Genomic DNA, 17,722 nt, shown 5'->3' with positions numbered 1-17,722 from the left:
CTAGCGCGGGTGGCCGGGCCCGGTGCTCGCGGGAGGGGCCGAGGAGGATCCCCCCACCCCGGGTCCCGCCGCACCGGATGGGCGCAACCCCCAGGCGCTGCCCGGTCCCGCTGCACCGGGGCTCGCCGCGGCCTCGTCCTCACGACGGCGCTGCCGGGGCCCGGCCCGGCCTCCGTATCCGGTAGGAGAGCCCCGCTCCCGGTCCCGCGCTGCTGTCCCCGGGGGGGGTCCCGCTGCTTCCCACCCCCGGTCCCGCCTTCGGCTCCGTGCCCCCCTCCCGTTCTCCCCCATCCGGTGGCTCCGACCCTGCCCGCGCAGCCCGGACCCGGCTCTGGGGGAGCGGCGCCATCACCGCGTCCCTTCCAGCGCCATGGCGGGGGGGCACCGGCACCACCGCTCCGGGACGAGCCCCGAGTCCCGGGCTCCTGCGTTGGGAACGGCCCCGGAGCGGGGCGGGATGGCTCGGGATCAACGGGAGCCTGCACCGGGCACCCCCCCCCCCCGGCCCGGGGCCGGCTCCAGCGCGGGCGCCTTTAACGCGCGCGGTGACGTGGAGGTGGCCCGGGGCCAGGAGGGAGCCGTCACCCGCGGCCCCGCCAGCGACACCGCAGCTTCGCCTTTGTGCGCGGCTCATGGCGGCCTGAGCCGCTCCGCTGCGCCCGGGGAGAGCCGCGGGACCCCCGCGCCGGTACCGAGCGGGAGCGGGAGCGCTGCCCCCCACCATGGGCCTGCGGCGGCCGCGCTCCGGGGCGCGGGGCGGGGAGGGAGGCGGGAGCGGCCGCGGGGAGGGGGGGGCCCGGACGGGGCGCCGGGAGCGCCGGTTTCGTAACGCTGCGGGGCCCGGGTCTGGGGCTTTCCCCGCTGCTCCGGTCCCCGCCGGGCGCCGACCCCGTGTCACGGCTCCCGGGGGGGCCCGAGGGTCGCGGTGGTGCCGCCAGCACGGAACTGGGATGGGCTCGGGCAGTGCCGGGCATCGGCTCCGGGGGACCCGGTCCCTGCTTCACCGCGAGGGTCGGGAGCGGTGTTGGGGTGCGGGGGTTGTGCCGCGGGGCTGGGCGGGAGGAAGGATCCATCCCACGGGGAGCCCGCGCTTCCCGGCTGAGCCGATGGAGGCAGCGGCCGCTCCGGGGCTCTGACGCTGCTGCTCCCTCCTGTTCCTCCCCGCTGTGTGGGTTCCCGGCCCCATGGGGTCCATGGGGAGCCCTGGCCCTGCCGTGGCTCCCCCCGCGCTGCCGGTGCCTGCCCCGCGCCCTTTGCTGCTTGTTTACAACCGAGCCTCCCCGAGGACCGGCCCCCAGCCCGCGGCTGCGCTTCCGGCCCCCGCGCATCCCGGAGGACCGCGGCTCCCGGCGCCTGCCGCTGCTTTGGGCTTGGAAGCGCGCGGGGGTTCCCGAGGGAAGGGGTTTTCCTGGGAATGCTGGCGGTGCCGGGAGCACACGGGTGCCCAGGGCGGCCATGGAGGAGCCCTTGGGGTGATGTCCCTGGCATGGGAACCTGGGCAAGAGGGACCGCAAGGACGGAGCAGGGCTTCACATCCCTCTTCAGAGGGATGGCGGGGAGCTTTGGGATGGGGGATAAGGGATGGGGCATGGCAGGAGGAGGAGGAGCCTGAGCAATGGTTTCCCTTGAGTCCCGATCCTCTTGATCCCGATCACCAGGGCTGAATCCCAGGAGGTGCCGGCTGCACTTCCAGGGCAGGAGATGGGATGGGATTGTGGGATTGGGAAGCTCTTCCCTGTGCGGCTGCCCCATCCCTGGCAGTGCTCAAGGCCAGGCTGGGCACAGGGGCTTGGAACAAGCCGCTCCAGTGGAAGGGGCTGGAGCCGGAGGAGCTTTCAGCTCCCTTCATCCCAAACCCCATCCCATGATCCGGCCGTGACGGGCTCGGCTCCCGGCGCTGCAGGAGCTGTCATTGCTGTGATGAGCGTGCTGGGTGCTCATCGCTCCTCCCCTATTGCAGGTCGGGGCAGTGACCTGCGAGCCTGAGGATGCCTCTGCACGGCGCGAGGGCCGCGGCTCTGATCGCTTGGGTAAAGCTCCCCCCGCCGCCGGGACCGGCACCGGGGAGGGATCGGGGCTGGGGCAGGCCCTGGGGCAGCCGCATCCCGGCTGCTCCCGGTGGGTGGGTGCTTGCCGGGAGGCCTTGCTCACGGCTCCTGTTGAGCAGCCACAAGTGCTGGAATGCCGTGGTCCAGCACGGGAGCTGCTCCGGAGCCGGGGCCGGGACAGCAGGGAATGGTGCTGCCCGCTTCCTCCTGAGCGTCCCATCCCGTCCGTAGGTGAACAGCACAAATGTGTGCTCCGAGCCCCTCCAGGAGCTGTCCCAGCTCCGGGACTGCAGCGTCTTCATCCGGATCATCAACAGAATGTGAGTACGAGGAGGCGGGTGGGATCTGGGGGGGCGGTTTCTGTCCCTCGAGGCTCCCTGTGGCATCAGGTGCTTGGGAAGTGCTTTATGTCCGTAAGGACTGCTCAGGTGAGGAAAACCAGGAAGCTTTCCTGAGCTGCAGTGTTGGGATGCTGGGGAAGCTTTGGAAAAGCACCACAGCTCCCACCCCCAGGACCCCTGTGGTTCTCTGGGGACATTGGGCTGATCCCCAGGGTGATACAGGCAGGCTGGAGCCTGTTTGCTCCGTCCCAGGACCTGAGGTGGCCAAACAGGGATGGGAGGAACGTGTCCGTCAGGAGCCACGTTCCTTGTCCATGAGCAAAAGCAATTAGAGCCTGAGCTGTCCTGGGCATGGGAGAGAGAACGCAGGGTGCTCCGCTCCGGATGTGTGTCCTCTGGAGCTGGAGGGGAAGAATGGTCCTGAACAGGGGATTGAGCAACCCCAGCACAAACAGACTGGGGCAATGGGATGGAGCCTGAGGAGAAGGACTTGGGGTGTTGGGTGAGGAGGAGCTCCCCATGACCCAGCTTCAGGGTGCGCTTGAGCCCAGAACCCCCCATGTGCTGGGTGCACCCCCAGAGCGTGAGCAGCAGCTCAGGGAGGGCATCCTGCCCCTCTGCTGCGGGAAGGGGAGACCTGAGAGCAGCTCCAGTGCCTAAAGGGGCTCCAGGAAAGCTGGAGAGGGGCTTGGGACAAGGGCCTGTAGGGCCAGGCCAAGGGGAATGGCTTTAACCTGCCCGAGGGGAGACTGAGCTGAGCTCTTAGGCAGAAGCTCTTCCCTGGGAGGGTGCTGAGGCGCTGGCACAGGGTGCCCAGAGAAGCTGTGGCTGCCCCATCCCTGGCAGTGCTTAAGGGCAGGTTGGACACAGGGGCTTGGAGCAAGCTGCTCTATGGAAGGGGTCCCTGCCCGGGGCAGGGGTTGGGAATGGAGGAGCTTTGAGGTCCCTTCATCCCAGCCCACCCCACGATCCGTGCCGTGGGCAGGGCAGGATGGCTCCCGGCCGGTGCTGCCTGCTATAATTACCCGGTGTAAGGGGAGCCCGGGGCCGGGCTGCGCTGCGCGGCAGGAGGCGGCCGCCAGCTCCGGGTTATATTTAGGAGGCTCTCGTTAATCTCCCGGCTCCGCGGCAGCGGGCGCGGGCGGTGCCTGCTCCTGAGCACATCCCGATAAGCCGGGCGGGAGGCAGCCGCGGAGCTCCCCGGCCCCAGGAATCCCGTGGGGCTGCGGGAATCCTCTCCCGGTGCTGTCCCCGAGCCTGGGAGTCGCCAGCGGTGCCAGAGCAGCACCAGGCTGGGGCAGGGCTGAGGAGCAGCGGTTGGGGGGGGGGTTAGGAGCTGCTGCCGGCCCTGCCAGCGTCCCCCTGCGGTGCCTCCCGCTGCCGGGGCCGCTGCCAGCTCCGTGGCGTGGAGGAGGAAGCGGCACCGTTCCGGCGCTGATCCGGCCGGGCTGGGGGCTGCCTCCATGGCCCCGTGTGCTCGGGCTGAGCTCCCCCCGGTCCCTGCTGTGTCCCAGGCTCCGGAGCGAGGACGCGGAATCGGCGCTGGAGCAGGCGCTGCCGCAGAGGATCAGCTTCATCTGCGCCTTCCTGCACAGTAAGAGCTGCCCTCGGCCCCCGGGGCTCTGCTCCCGCGTCCCCATCGCCCCACGCCGTGTCCAGGCTGCCCCGATCCCGCAGGAAGGGAACTTCCCACTGGGAATCCTCGCCGGAGCGCGGGCTTGGTGCAGACGGAGCGCGGGGGGAGAGGTTGGGTGCCGGTGGTGCTGCTCTGAGGCAGCGTTCCCAGCCTGCTCTCCGGCCTCAGGCTGCTTAAATCCCACTGGAAAACCTTCACCCGCGGCAGGATGCGGGCCGGGGGGGAGGTGGGAAGTGCCCTGCAGATTCCCTCAGCCCCTTCTCCTCGGGGACACCCCGCGGGGTCCCCAGCCCAAGCGCAGCACCCCGGGGGTGCCGTGGGCAGCGTTCCCAGCGGCCGGGGCTCCGGTGGGAATGGGAATGCTGCTTCCCATTGCAGAGCACTGCAAGCACAAATCGGCCCCGGAGAGCCTGATCCCGGCGCAGCAGCTGCTGGAGGGAGAGGAGCTGGCCTTGGCCAAGGTAAGCGCGGGCACCGGTGCTGGCTGTGGGGTGCTGGTGCCGGGGCAGGGGGTGATGGGTCCCTGCTCGCTGCAGGTGGCCGTGCTGCTCCTGTACCATGCGTCCATGAGCTGCAGGAGCCCTGCGGACTGGAGCCAGTTCGACTACGAGACCCAGGTGATTCCCTCTGCATCCCCTGGGAAGCGGAGGTGCCCTTTGGGGGTCCCCCCCAGCTGCCCCTGCTGCTCCGGGACCCCCGAGGGAGGGTGCAGGGTGGGTGCCGCGGTGCACAGCAGAGCGTGGGGTGCCCTGGGGCTGCCGTGGGGGCTGCGGCCGAGCTCACCCCATGGCTCCTCCCGGCGCAGGTGGAGCTGGCCGCGATCCTCAGGTTCGTGCTGGACAACGAGGAGAGCCTGAGCGAGAACCTGGAGCTGTTCCTGCAGAGGAAGGGTGAGCACCGGCCCCTGCCTGAGCCCCAGCACCGGCCTCAGCACCAGCCCCAGCGGGGTGGGATGGGGAAGGTGTCCTCCTGCAGTGGCTTTAACCTGCCCGAGGGGAGACTGAGCTGAGCTCTTAGGCAGAAGCTCTTCCCTGGGAGGGTGCTGAGGCGCTGGCACAGGGTGCCCAGAGAAGCTGTGGCTGCCCCATCCCTGGCAGTGCTCAAGGCCAGGTTGGACACAGGGGCTTGGAGCAAGCTGCTCCATGGAAGGGGTCCCTGCCCGTGGCAGGGGTTGGGAATGGAGGAGCTTTAAGGTCCCTTCATCCTGACCCATCCCAGGATTCCATGGCACTGTGAGTGCTTGGCACTGCTGGCACCTTCCTGCTCAGCTCCATGCCGGCAGCGCCCCTTCAGCACGGATCAGTCTCTTCCAGAGCCTAAACCCCGTGGAGTTTTCCCTCTCTTTATGGTTCCAAACACCCCCCAGCTCCCCGCAGCCCGGGGCTGAGCTGCCTTATTCCCCCTGGGCTATTCCCACCTGGTGCACGTGCTGCCTTCCGGGGGGGATGTGGATGTACAGCAGGTTTGTGGCGTCCTCAGCTGGCTTGATCCATCCGGTGGGAATTCTTGCTGCTCCAGCCTCCCTGCTGCTCTGGCCATGCCAATCCCTCTTCTCCCTTGTTCTTTCCAGCCCCGCCATCCTCATCCGGCAGCAGCTCCGAGGAGCATTCCCCGCTGCCGCCCTTCCCACAGGTGCGTTTCCTGGAGCTGCAGAAGATTGCTTCATCCTCCTCCTCCTCCTCCAGCACCAACAGGTACGTGCCCTGGCTCCGGTGGGAATGGGCACGGTGGGTTGGGACCTGGAGAGGAAGCTGAGGGCACGGAGACCTCAGGAATCAGCTCCGGCTCAACCTGGGATGTGTGATGGGGAGAATGAAACTAGGATGTGTGATGGGTGGGATGAAGCTGGGATGTGCCATGGGGAGAATGAAACTGGGATGTGTGATGGGATGGAGCTGGATGTGTGATGGGGAGAATGAAACTGGGATGTGTGATGGGATGGAGCTGGGATGTGTGATGGGGAGAATGAAACTGGGATGTGTGATGGGATGGAGCTGGGATGTGTGATGGGATGGAGCTGGGATGTGCCATGGGGAGAATGAAACTGGGATGTGTGATGGGATGGAGCTGAGATGTGCCATGGGGAGAATGAAACTGGGATGTGTGATGGGTGGGATGGAGCTGGGATGTGCCATGGGATGAAGCTGGGATGTGCCATGGGGAGAATGAAACTGGGATGTGTGATGGGATGGAGCTGGGATGTGCGATGGGATGAAGCTGGGATGTGCGATGGGGAGAATGAAACTAGGATGTGTGATGGGGAGAATGAAACTAGGATGTGTGATGGGATGGAGCTGAGATGTGCCATGGGATGAAACTGGGATGTGTGATGGCATGAAGCTGGGATGTGCGATGGGGAGAATGAAACTGGGATGTGTGATGGGATGGAGCTGGAATATGTGATGGGATGGAGCTGGGACGTGTGCTGGGATGGAGCTGGGATGTGCCATGGGATGAAGCTGGGATGGAGCTGGGATGTGCCATGGGATGAATGAAACTAGGATGTGTGATGGGTGGGATGGAGCTGGGATGTGCCATGGGATGAAGCTGGGATGTGCCATGGGATGAAGCTGGGATGTGCCACGGGATGAAGCTGGGATGTGTGATGGAGAGAATGAAACTGGGATGTGTGATGGGTGGGATGGAGCTGGGATGTGTGATGGGCAGGATGAAGCTGGGATGTGCTGGGATGGAGCTGGGATGTGCCATGGGATGAAGCTGGGATGTGTGATGGAGAGAATGAAACTGGGATGTGTGATGGGTGGGATGAAGCTGGGATGTGCAGTGGGATGAAGCTGGGATGTGCAGTGGGATGAAGCTGGGATGTGGGATGGGATGAAGCTGGGATGTGGGATGGGATGAAGCTGGGATGTGGGATGGGCAGGATGAAGCTGGGATGTGCAGTGGGATGAAGCTGGGATGTGCAGTGGGATGAAGCTGGGCTGGAACTGGCTCCTTTGCACCTGGCTGATGAGCCCAGACCCTGCCCCGAGCTGCTGAGGCCTTTCCGTGTCCTGGGGTGGGCCTGGGAGGCCCAGGCTGTGCTTGAAGGGCACTGGCTCTCAAGGGGCTCCGGTGTCCCTCTGCAGTGTCCTGCCCGGGGCCCCCTCCTCGCCCATGGGGGACATCATGCAGACCCCCCAGTTCCAGCTGCGGCGCCTCAAGAAGCAGTTGGCTGCGGAGCGGGAAAACCGGGATGAGCTGGAGGTGGAGCTGGCAGAGAACCGGAAACTCATCACGGAGAAGGGTCAGGCCCTTAGGGGGCATCCTGGGATCGGGGGGGGGGGTTCCGGGGCTCGGCTGGAGCCCGTGCTCAGGTCCGTGCTGGCAGACCCAGCGGAGCCCAGCTCATCCACCTCCCACTGCAGAGGGTTTCCCTGCGGTGGCTCCTCTCCCATAGGGAGGGGCAGATGGACACGACCCCCCCCCACCCCGGGCACTGGGGGGGTCCGCAGGGGGTAACGGGCCTGTTCTCCCCCTCCCCAGAGGCTCAGATCAGCCTCATGCAGCAGCGGATCGACCGCCTGGCCCTGCTCAATGAGAAGCACGCTGCCGACCAGCTGGAGCCCAAGGAGATGGAGGAGCTGAGGGAGAAGAATGAGAGGTGATCCCTGGGAATGTCCCCTCCTCCTGGCGGGCTGGGCCGGGTCACCCCGGTGGCCCCAGGCTTCTCTGGGCACCCTGTGCCAGCGCCTCAGCACCCTCCCAGGGAAGAGCTTCTGCCTAAGAGCTCAGCTCAGTCTCCCCTCGGGCAGGTTCAAGCCATTCCCCTTGGCCTGGCCCTACATCCCTTGTCCCAAGCCCCTCTGCAGCTCTCCTGCAGCCCCTTCAGGCACTGGAGCTGCTCTCAGGTCTCCCTGGAGCTCTTCTCTAATCCCAGCACGGGAACAGCCCTCCCTGTTGTGGGGAGACCCCATGGGATGTGCTCTGCGTCCCTGACAGCCTTTGGGGTGCCACTGGCGCCCCTTCCCCAGGTGCTCAGCCCGGTTTGCCGGGGTCTGGCCTGGGCTCTGTCACTCTCTGCTCCCTGGCGCTGCCAGTTCCAGGTCTTTGCCCTGTCCCTGTTTACCTGGGAAGGGCGCCCAGGCTCCTGGTCCTTGGTTTGTCCTTTCCCTTTGCGGAGGGGGGGCTGGAGTCCTGCAGCTGCCTCTGCCCTTGGCATGGAGCTGTTGGGCTCTGCCAAAACCCAGGCATCTCCCTGCTCCCGTCTCCATGTGCTAGGATCCAGTTCAGAGCTGGGTCTGTGGTCGCTTGGCCCCACGGCACAGCGGTACCGTGGCCCCTCGGTGTCCCGGGCCGTGCCCAGCAGCATCAGCCCCGCTGGGGTCCTCACCCTCCCTCCCACCCTCCCCTGCAGCCTCATGGCGCGCTTGCACGAGGCGCTGCGGCAGTGCCAGGACCTGAAGACCGAGAAGGGGCAGATGGACCGGAAGATCAGCCAGCTCTCCGAGGAGAACGGGGACCTCTCCTTCAAGGTACCGGCTGCCGGGCGCTGCCCCGGGGCTGGGGCTGTGCACAGGGGCTGCGCTGGGCGCTGCCGTGGGGGTCTTCACCCCGAGCTGCCTCGGCCCCAGCTCCTTGCAACGGGAGCGTGGTGCCGCAGGGTGCGCGCGCCCGGGCCTGGGCTCCGTGCGGGTGCTGCCCCAGGGGAGCCGGGCGCGCTCAGCCCTTCCTCTGGGATGGGGGGGGTTCCGCCCTCGGCAGCTCCGGGAGATCGGCAGCCACTTGGTGCAGCTGCAGGAGGCCCTGAACGAGCTCTCGGAGGAGCACAACGCGGCGCTGGCCCAGGCCCAGGAGAAGCAGGGGCAGCTGGAGACGGAGCTGCGAGGAGCCCTGCAGGACAAGGTGGGCAGGGCCCGGCGGGCGGCAGGGACACGGCTGCTGTCCTGCAGGCGCATCCCATGGGAAGCCTCTCCCTTCCCGGGGCCGTGCCGAGCCTCAGTCCCACCCCTCCTGTCCCCAGAAATGCTCCGAGGAGAAGATTGAGATCCTGCAAGGGAAGATCTCTCTGCTGGAGGACCAAGTGGCCCAGCTGGGAGAGTGCAGCAGCCAGAAGGGAGAGGTGCTGGGGGACGTCCTGAAGGTAGGGCTGCGTCCGGAGCCATCCCTGCCTCCTGCGGCGCTCCCGTGGGAAGCTGCCTGGAGAAGAGCAGCGTGGTCACGCCGTGAGCCCATGCGTGTCCTGTTCCCTGCCCCTCTTGTCCCCGCAGCTGGAGGAGCTGAAGCAGGAGGTGTCCGCTCTCACCAGGGAAGGTGCTGAGCTGCGGGCCACGGTGCTGCGGCTGGAGGAGGAGAAGCAGCAGCAGGAAGCGGCCCTGCAGTCGCAGCGGGGCCTCTTCGAGCAGGAGAAGCAGCAGCTTGGCAGCCTGGTGAGCAGCCTGCAGGATTCCCTCGCCGAGGGCCAGCGGCGCCGGGAGGAGCTGGAGCGGGAGCTGCGGGAGCGCGAGGCCGCCGGTGCCCGGCACGAGCAGAGCCTGCAGCAGCTGCAGGAGGCCAACGCGTCCCTGAGCAGCCAGCTGCAGGCGCGGGATTCCAGCCAGGCCGCCTGGGACGGGGAGAGGGCAGAGCTGAGCCGCAGGATCCGGGAGCTGGAGGGCAGGATGGTGGAGCTGGGCCCCCAGCAGGCGCAGCTGCAGGAGCTGGAGGCGCGGCTCAAGGAGAGCCGGGAGCGGCTGGCCGAGAGGGAGCGGCTGGCGCGGGAGAACAGCCGCCTGCAGGAGCAGCTCCTCTTCCTGGAGGAATCCCTGCGCAACACCGAGGGCATCCTGGAGGATGAGAAGAGGAGGGCGGCCGAGAGCCTGGAGGGCAGCCTGGCCCGCATCGCCGAGCTGGAGGCCGAGCGGCAGCGCCTGCAGCCGGAGCCCGCGGCCCGACGGGAGGACGAGGAGCGGGAGCTGCGGGCCCGGCAGGAGGAGGCGGCGGCGGCGCTGCAGCGCCAGGGCACCGAGCAGCGGGAGCGCGTGGCCGCCCTCGAGGCCGAGCTGGCGAGCGCCCGCACGTGGGCCCAGGAGAAGGAGGGCGAGGAGCAGCGGCTGAGGGCCGAGCTGCGCTGCCTGCAGGAGCGGGCGGAGCAGGAGCTGTCCCGGGAGCGGCTGCGCCGCGAGGAGCTGGAAGGCGCCGTGGCCGAGCTGCGGCGGGCGGCGGCGGGCGGGCGGCAGCGGGAGCAGGAGGCGGAGGCCGAGGCGCAGCGGCTGCGCGGGGAGGGCTCGGTGCTGCGCGCCCGGCTCGAGGAGGCGCTGCGGGAGCTGGGCAGCCGCGACGAGGAGGCCGCGCGCCTGCGGCAGGAGCTGGAGCGCAGCGGGGCCGAGCGCGCCCGCAAGGCCGAGCTGGAGGCGCAGCTGCAGAACAGCCTCAACGAGCAGCGCGTGGAGCGCGCCCGGCACCGCGACGAGCTGGCGCGGGCGCGGGAGCGGCTGCAGGAGCAGCAGGGGCTGCTGGAGGAGCTGCGCCGGGACAAGGCCGCGCAGGCGGAGGAGCTGCGGGACACGGTCAGCAGGCTCCAAGGGGAGCTGCAGGAGGCCGCCCGCAGCCGCGCCATGGATGGGGACAGCGCCACAGGCTCGGAGCGGGAGCTGCGCGCGCAGGTGGAGGAGCTGGAGCGGCGCGGCCGGGAGCTGCAGGAGAGCGCGGCCGCAGCACGTGCGGAGCTCGAGGCCTCGCGCAGGGAAGGGGCTCGGCACCGGGAGCAGGCGTCGGAGCTGCAGGAGCTGCTGGAAGCCGCGAGGGCGGCGCAGGCGCTGCAGGAGGGGAGCGCGGAGGCGCTGCGCAAGGAGCTGCAGGAGAAGGGCCGGGAGCTGGTGCAGAGCCGCGGCACCGTGGCGGCGCACGAGAAGGAGCTGGCGGCTCTGCGCGCCGCGGAGGAGGGCTGGAAGGAGCAGCTCTCGCAGTGCGTGCAGGAGCTGGAGAGGAAGAGCGGCCTCGTCGGGAGCCTGGAGCACGACGTGTCCGTCCTGCGCCGGCAGGTGGGCGACAGGGAAGGGGAGAGCAAGGAGCTGAAGCGCCTGGCGCTGGCCGAGTCGGAGAAGAGCAAGAAGCTGGAGGAGCGGCTGCGGGTGCTGCAGGCCGAGATGGCCACGGCGGCCTCGCGCGCGGCCGAGCGCTGCTCGCTCATGAAGGTGGAGGTGCAGCGCTGCCAGGAGGAGATGGACAAGCAGCGTGCGGCCCTCGAGGCGCTCAGGAGGGAGCGGCAGAGCCTGGGCGAGCGCGAGGAGGAGCTGCGCCAGGAGCTGCAGGGCTGCCGGGACGAGCGCCTGCAGCAGGAGCAGCTCGTGGCCGCGCTGCAGCAGGAGCTGGGCGCCGCGCAGGGCCTGGCCGCGGAGCTGCCGCCGCTCAAGCTCCTGTGCCAGCAGCTGCAGGCGGAGCGCGGCGCCCTGGAGAGCCAGCACCGGCAGGAGCTGGAGCAGCGCGGCCAGGCCCTGGGCACGCTGCAGGCAGAGCTGGCGGCGCTGCGGGAGCGGGCGGCCGAGCAGGAGCGCGCCGTGCAGCGGCTGCAGGCGGAGCTGGGGCAGGCGCAGGAGCGGCACGGGCGGGAGCTGGAGCGGCTGCGGGCCGCGTCCGAGGAGCTGGTGGCCGGGAGCCGGCGGGAGGCGCAGGAGGCGGCGCGGAAGCTGGAGGCCGTGGGCAAGGAGCAGGAGAGCAGCAGAGCGGCGGCGCTGGAGGAGAGGAGGAAGCTGCTGGAGGACAGGCAGAGGCTGGCGGCGCAGGTGAGGGGCTCCCGCGCATCCCTGCATCCTCCCGGGGGCTGGCGCCGGGGCACGCTCCCCATGGTCGCCGCGCTTTGTGCCCGCAGGTGGAGCAGCTGGAGGCGGTTCGGAAGGATCAAGCCAAGCAGGTAACGTGGGCGATGGTGCCCGGCTTTGGCTGCTGCCCAGCGGCGTTCCCGGTCCCCTCGTGCTGTGCTTGTGGTGGGGATGCAGCTCCAGGTCTTTGCCTTCGTCCCAGACCTGCTGCCTGCAGCTGGGCACCTCCCAGCGTGACCCGTAGGGGACCGCTGCTCCTGTGATACCTCTGCAGGCAGATGGGGTTTAGGGGGAGCCAGGAGATCCCATTCCTCCCATGCATCCCTTTCCCCCCCCCGTCTTTAACCATCATCCAGCTCCTTGCCCAGCTGGTGGGGATGGCTGGAGGCAGGGGGAGGCCAGATGTGGTGGATGTGGCCGGAGGTGCGATGCCTCCCAGCAGCACCGACCTCAGCAGTGGTGTGGGGCTGGCTATGGCAGCGGCGTTGGGGAAGTCCCATTTTCCCCACAGTCCCAGCACAAGCGTCCCCACAGAGGCCTCGTGGCTGGGACCCAGAGGGGGGAATCTCGTCCCTGGAGCTGGTTTAACCCAAGGTGTTCCCCCAGGTGGAGGAGCTCAGTAAGAAGCTGACTCAGCACGAGAAGACCGCGCGGAGCCACCAGCAGAGAGTGAAGGTGAATGGGGAGCGAAGGCCTGGGGCTGAGCTCTGCGCTGGGCAGAGAGGGGGTCTCTGAGCCCGCGTCCTCGCTGCCCACAGGCGCTGGAGGGGGAGCTGCAGGCAGAGGCCACGCGGCAGCAGGAGAGGGTGGCAGAGCTGCAGGAGCAGCTCGCGCAGAAGGAGCAGGCAGCCGAGCACTACAAAGGCCAAGTATGGTCCTATCATCCATCCTTCCCCATCCATCCCCATCCCTCCCCATCCTTCCCCATCCCTCCCCATCCTTCCCCATCCATCCCCATCCTTCCCCATCCATCCCCATCCATCCCCATCCCTCCCCGTCCTGGTCCATGGAGAGACCGATGGGTTTCTTTCCTCACCCTCGTAGATGGAGAAGGCGAAAACTCACTACGACGCGAAGAAGCAGCAGAACCAGGACCTGGCGGAGAAGCTGAAGGCCATGGAGCAGCTCCAGAAGGAGAACAGGGAGCTCCGGGCCGAGGCGGAGCGCTTGGCCAAGGAGCTGCAGCAGAGCGTGCTGCAGGCCAAGGAGTCGGAGCTCAGCTGCAGGAACCTCACCAGCCAGGTCCACAGCCTGGAGGCTCAGGTGGGGGCAGCACAGAGGGGCTTCTTCCTTCTCCCTCCTTGCTCCTTCTCCCTGCTCCTCCCTCCCTGCTCCTCCCTCCCTCCCTGCTTCTCCCTCCCTGCTTCTCCTTCCCTCCTTCTCCCTCCCTGCTCCTCCTTCCCTCCTTCTCCCTCCCTGCTTCTGCCTCCCTGCTTCTCCTTCCCTCCTTCTCCCTCCCTGCTCCTCCTTCCCCCTCCCTGCTCCCCCTTCCCTCCTTCTCCCTCCCTGCTTCTCCTTCCCTCCTCCTCCCTCCCTGCTCCTCCCTCCCTGCTCCTCCCTCCCTGCTCCTCCCTCCCTGCTCCTCCCTCCCTCCTTCTCCCTCCCTCCCTGCTCCTCCCTCCCTCCTTCTCCCCCCCTCTCCCCCCATTGCCATCTCCCTCGGAGGATCCATCCCTCCCTGCTTCCCGTCCAGGTGGAATTTGCCAACCAGCAGCTCCGGGAGCTCGGCAAGATCCAGGTGTCCAAGGCCCCGCTGCAGGGCCAGGAGCTGATCCACCAGAACCCCGCCGACATCAGCACCGACAGCCTGGACCTCAGCCTCGAGGAAGCTGGGTCCCTCCACACCCACAGGTACCGGCGCGGCGCCTCGCCGGGGCCCGTCCTGCGCCGCCGGGCTCCCTGACCCGTGCCCTGTCCCGCAGGGAGGCCGCGCGCTCCCGCTCCGAGGACTCGGTGCCGGCTGCGGGCGCGGAGGAGTCACCGGCGGCGCGGCGGCTCCCGCGCAAGGTGGAGTCCCTGGAGAGCCTTTACTTCACCCCCCTGCCGAGCCGCACGCGGGCCCAGCGCAGCTCCAGCGCCGGCTCCTGCGGGGACCTCTCACTCGACTCCGGCTGCCAGACCCGCTCCGCGCGGCGCCGCACCACCATCAGCATCACCATGACCAAAGTGAGCCGCGCTCGGAGCTGCCGTGACCCGGCTTCAGGGAGCGCTGGAGCCCAGAGCCCCCTGTGCTGGCTGCACCCCCAGAGCGTGAGCAGCAGCTCAGGGAGGGGATCCTGACCCTCTGCTGTGCTCTGGGGAGACCTGAGAGCAGCTCCAGTGCCTAAAGGGGCTGCAGGAAAGCTGGAGAGGGGCTTGGGACAAGGGGAATGGCTTGAACCTGCCCGAGGGGAGACTGAGCTGAGCTCTTAGGCAGAAGCTCTTCCCTGGGAGGGTGCTGAGGCGCTGGCACAGGGTGCCCAGAGAAGCTGTGGCTGCCCCATCCCTGGCAGTGCTCAAGGCCAGGTTGGACACAGGGGCTTGGAGCAAGCTGCTCTATGGAAGTGGTCCCTGCCCGTGGCAGCGGTGGGAGCTGGATGGGCTTTAAGGCCCCTTCATCCCCCCCATCCCGTGCTCTCCCCCACAGAAACAAGCCAAGCCCGAGGAACCGGACGGCTCTGACGTCTCCTTCTGCAGCCTCCCCGGGGCTCAGCCCAGCGCTGCCCCGGCCCGGAGCCGCCTGCGCTCGGGCTCCTCGCGCTCCCTCGCCAGTTTCCCGTCCCAGGAGTCCCTGCTCCCGCCGGACGCCTCCTCCCCGCAGGACCCCCCTGCCCACGCCGCGCTCCTGGGGCTCCCCGGGTACCGCCCGGTCACGCGCAGCTCCCTGCGCCGCATGCAGGGGGGCAGCAGCTCCAGCCTCGGTGCGTGGCTGTGGGGTGGGAGGGGGGAGCTCTGCCTTCGCTTGGGGTGCCTGGACCCCCCCCTTGACCCTGCCTTGCTCCGCGTTCAGGCCGCGGCAGCCTCTACCTTGGCACGTGCCAGGATGAGCCCGAGCAGCTGGAAGACTGGAACCGCATCGCGGAGCTGCAGCAGCGCAACCGCGCCTGCCCGCCCCACCTCAAGACCTGCTACCCCCTGGAGAGCAGGGTACGGCGCTCGGCGGGGTGGGGGGCAGCCATGGGGCGGGGGGGGCCTTGGTAACACCTTCCTTGTGTCGTGTCCCCCCCCCCCCAGTCCTCCAACTCGCTGGCGACCATCACGGACGAGGAGATGAAGACGGGGGACCCGCGGGAGACGCTGCGCCGCGCCAGCATGCAGCCCCCACAGGGCCCCCCCGCCCCGCGCAGCAGCCTCAGCGCGGCCTGGCCCGGCATCACCACCCGCCAGCAGCGCAAGAGGGCCTCCGATGAGTCCCACCAGGGCCCAGACACCCCCGAGGTGAGCACAGGGGGGTCAGGGGAGAACACAGGGCATAGAGCGTGAAACAGAACATAGGGCATAGAGCGTGAAACAGAACATAGGGCATAGAGCATGAAACATAGAACATAGAGCATAGAGCATGGAACAGAACACAGGGCATAGAGCATGGAACAGAACATAGAGCATAGAGCGTGGAACAGAACATAGAGCATAGAGCGTGGAACAGAACATAGGGCATAGAGCGTGGAACAGAACATAGGGCATAGAGCATGAAACATAGAACATAGAGCATAGAGCGTGAAACAGAACACAGAGCATGAAACATAGAACATAGAGCATGAAACAGAACACAGAGCATGGAACAGAACATAGGGCATAGAGCGTGAAACAGAACATAGGGCATAGAGCATGAAACAGAACACAGAGCATGAAACAGAACACAGGGCATAGAGTGTGGAACAGAACACAGCATAGAGCATGAAACATAAGAGCTATAGAGCTGTATAACGTAGAGCATAGAACATGAAACAGGGCACAGAATACGAAACATAGAACATGAAACATAGAACATGGAGCCATAGAACATTGAGACAGAACATGAAACATAGAACATGGAGCCATAGAACATTGAGACAGAACATGAAACATAGAACATAGAGCATGGAACATGAAACATGGAACCAAAGAACATGAACCATAGAGCATAGAGTGTGAAACATAGAGCGTAGAACATGGAACGTAAGAGCCATAGAACACAGAAGCCAGGCGGGTGGGGAAGGGCCTTTGAGATCACGCAGTGCAACCACTCCCCAGCACTGCCAAGGCCACCACTGACCCATGGCCCTGAGGGCTTTGGCTGCCCGGGTTGAGAACCTACAGAGCTCCCATGCTGGATGCTGGGAGAGGGGCTTGGGCCAAGGGCCTGTAGGGCCAGGCCAAGGGGAATGGCTTGAACCTGCCCGAGGGGAGACTGAGCTGAGCTCTTAGGCAGAAGCTCTTCCCTGGGAGGGTGCTGAGGCGCTGGCACAGGGTGCCCAGAGAAGCTGTGGCTGCCCCATCCCTGGCAGTGCTCAAGGCCAGGTTGGACACAGGGGCTTGGAGCAAGCTGCTCTATGGAAGGGGTCCCTGCCCGGGGCAGGGGTCGGGGCTGGATGGGCTCTAAGCTCCCTTCATCCCGCACCGCTCCGGGGTTCTCGGTGTCCCCAGGATGTCCCTGGACGGGCTCAGGCGCAGGGAACGGTGCTGGAATCCCTGGGCAGGAGCCAGCTCCGGGCTCTGCTCCCTCTCCCGGTGCCATCCCCTTTCCCTGCTCCCACAGTCCAAGAAGCCCACCACGTGCTTCCCAAGGGCCCAGACCCCGCAGCGCCGCAGCGCCCAGCTCCGCCGCAGCGCCCAGCCCGCGCCCCCCAAGCCGGTGAGAGCAGCACCAGCAGCAGGGCTGGGGGGGGGTGTGAGCCCCCCATACCCCCCCTCACTGTGCCCCCTCCGCAGGCCGAGAGGCGCCAGTCCCTGGCCTTCAGCATCCTCAACACCCCCAAGAAGCTGGGGAGCAGCCTCCTGCGCCGCGCCGCCGCCCGCAAAGCCACCCCCAAGGGCTCCCCCCGCGCCGGCGCCCGCCGCTCGCCCCGCATCGCCACCGCCAAGTCCCCCAAGGGCAAGGTAAGGACCTGACCCCCCCCAGCCCTGCCCCGGGGGCTGCTCCCCGTCACCAATGCCCCCCCCTTGCTCTCTCCCTTCCAGACCAGTCGCCAACAGCTCAAGGACACCAAATTCTGAGCTTTGTCCCTGTCCCCCCCCCAGCCCGAGGCTTCAGCAGCCCCAGGGGGGTGATGGCACAACGGGGGGGGGGCACCTTCCCCTTGTCCCATCGCCCCCCTGCTCCTCCCTGCACCCAGCTCTGCCTGCCCCCCCCAGGCAGGACCCCCCCTGCCCCCTCAGGACCCCCCCAGCCTTTGGGGCACCCTGAGGCGGGGGGGAAGGGGCATTTTTAAGGTATTTCTACTTGTAAATAAATTGTATTTTTCTCCTGCAGCGCTTGGGGGGGGGCTGGGTTCCTGCCCGGGCCCTGCCTTGGGGTCCAGGGGGGCCTAGGGACCCCAACGGGGGTTCTCCATCCTCCTCTTCCCCAGTGCCACCACTCGCCCAGGGAGCAGCCACAATCCACTTCCCTCTCTCCTTTATTCTTCTCCACTTAAAACCCCCCAAGCCTTGGGGTGCTCCCCCCACAGCAGCCTCCAGAGCACTGTATGGGGGTGCCGAGCTCCTTCCCTGCCCCACATCCTGCCCGTGCTGCTCTCAGCACCCAGCAGCCCCAGCCCCCGGGTGCCCCCCATCCTCACAGCCCCCCGTGGCTGGGTGCTGAGGCCATGCTGCCCCCCGGTGCTGTGGGCTCCCCGCAGGTGCTGGCGTGGTGCTGCAGCTCCGCTGCGCTGCAGGGCCGGGCACAGATGGGGCAGGGCACCCAGGGGGGCTCCAGGGGAGGGGGGGCTCCATCAGCGTCCTCCCCACAGCCCGAGGCGTGCGTGGGGAGCAGCTCCAGGCTGAAGCGCGCTGTGGGCA

General features: G+C 67.6%; 1 protein-coding gene across 1 annotated transcript; it reads left to right on the top strand.

Annotated features, from left to right (window-relative positions):
- Positions 1-61: 61 nt before the first annotated feature.
- NUMA1 (nuclear mitotic apparatus protein 1) lies at positions 62-16,991 on the top strand. Its single transcript, XM_062636595.1, has 26 exons — positions 62-181; positions 1,961-2,030; positions 2,280-2,368; positions 3,904-3,983; positions 4,404-4,486; positions 4,562-4,642; positions 4,831-4,915; positions 5,596-5,719; positions 7,115-7,272; positions 7,512-7,629; positions 8,383-8,500; positions 8,730-8,870; positions 8,989-9,108; positions 9,236-11,728; positions 11,815-11,856; positions 12,371-12,439; positions 12,523-12,633; positions 12,809-13,027; positions 13,458-13,615; positions 13,687-13,930; positions 14,391-14,664; positions 14,754-14,890; positions 14,978-15,181; positions 16,482-16,577; positions 16,655-16,822; positions 16,904-16,991. Exons 2-26 carry the CDS (start codon positions 1,989-1,991, stop codon positions 16,937-16,939), a joined length of 5,490 nt encoding a protein of 1,829 aa, XP_062492579.1. The 5' UTR covers positions 62-181; positions 1,961-1,988; the 3' UTR covers positions 16,940-16,991.
- The last annotated feature ends 731 nt before the right edge of the window (positions 16,992-17,722 follow it).

Source organism: Pezoporus occidentalis, unplaced genomic scaffold (genome assembly GCF_034315485.1).
Source record: "Pezoporus occidentalis ecotype Australia unplaced genomic scaffold, CSIRO_AGI_Poc_V1 ctg485, whole genome shotgun sequence".
Classification (NCBI taxonomy): Eukaryota; Metazoa; Chordata; class Aves; order Psittaciformes; family Psittacidae; genus Pezoporus; species Pezoporus occidentalis.
The sequence above is the reverse complement of the archived record's forward strand: the minus strand, read 5'-3'. Positions and strand labels throughout refer to the sequence as shown.

Bases quoted from the DNA above. Each gene is read 5' to 3' on its own strand.
- NUMA1 (XM_062636595.1), top strand. From the start codon at position 1,989: ATGCCTCTGCACGGCGCGAGGGCCGCGGCTCTGATCGCTTGG. The intron at 7,630-8,382 runs GTGATCCCTGGG...CCTCCCCTGCAG, and splicing joins CTGAGGGAGAAGAATGAGAG to CCTCATGGCGCGCTTGCACG. The intron at 8,871-8,988 runs GTGGGCAGGGCC...TCCTGTCCCCAG, and splicing joins GAGGAGCCCTGCAGGACAAG to AAATGCTCCGAGGAGAAGAT.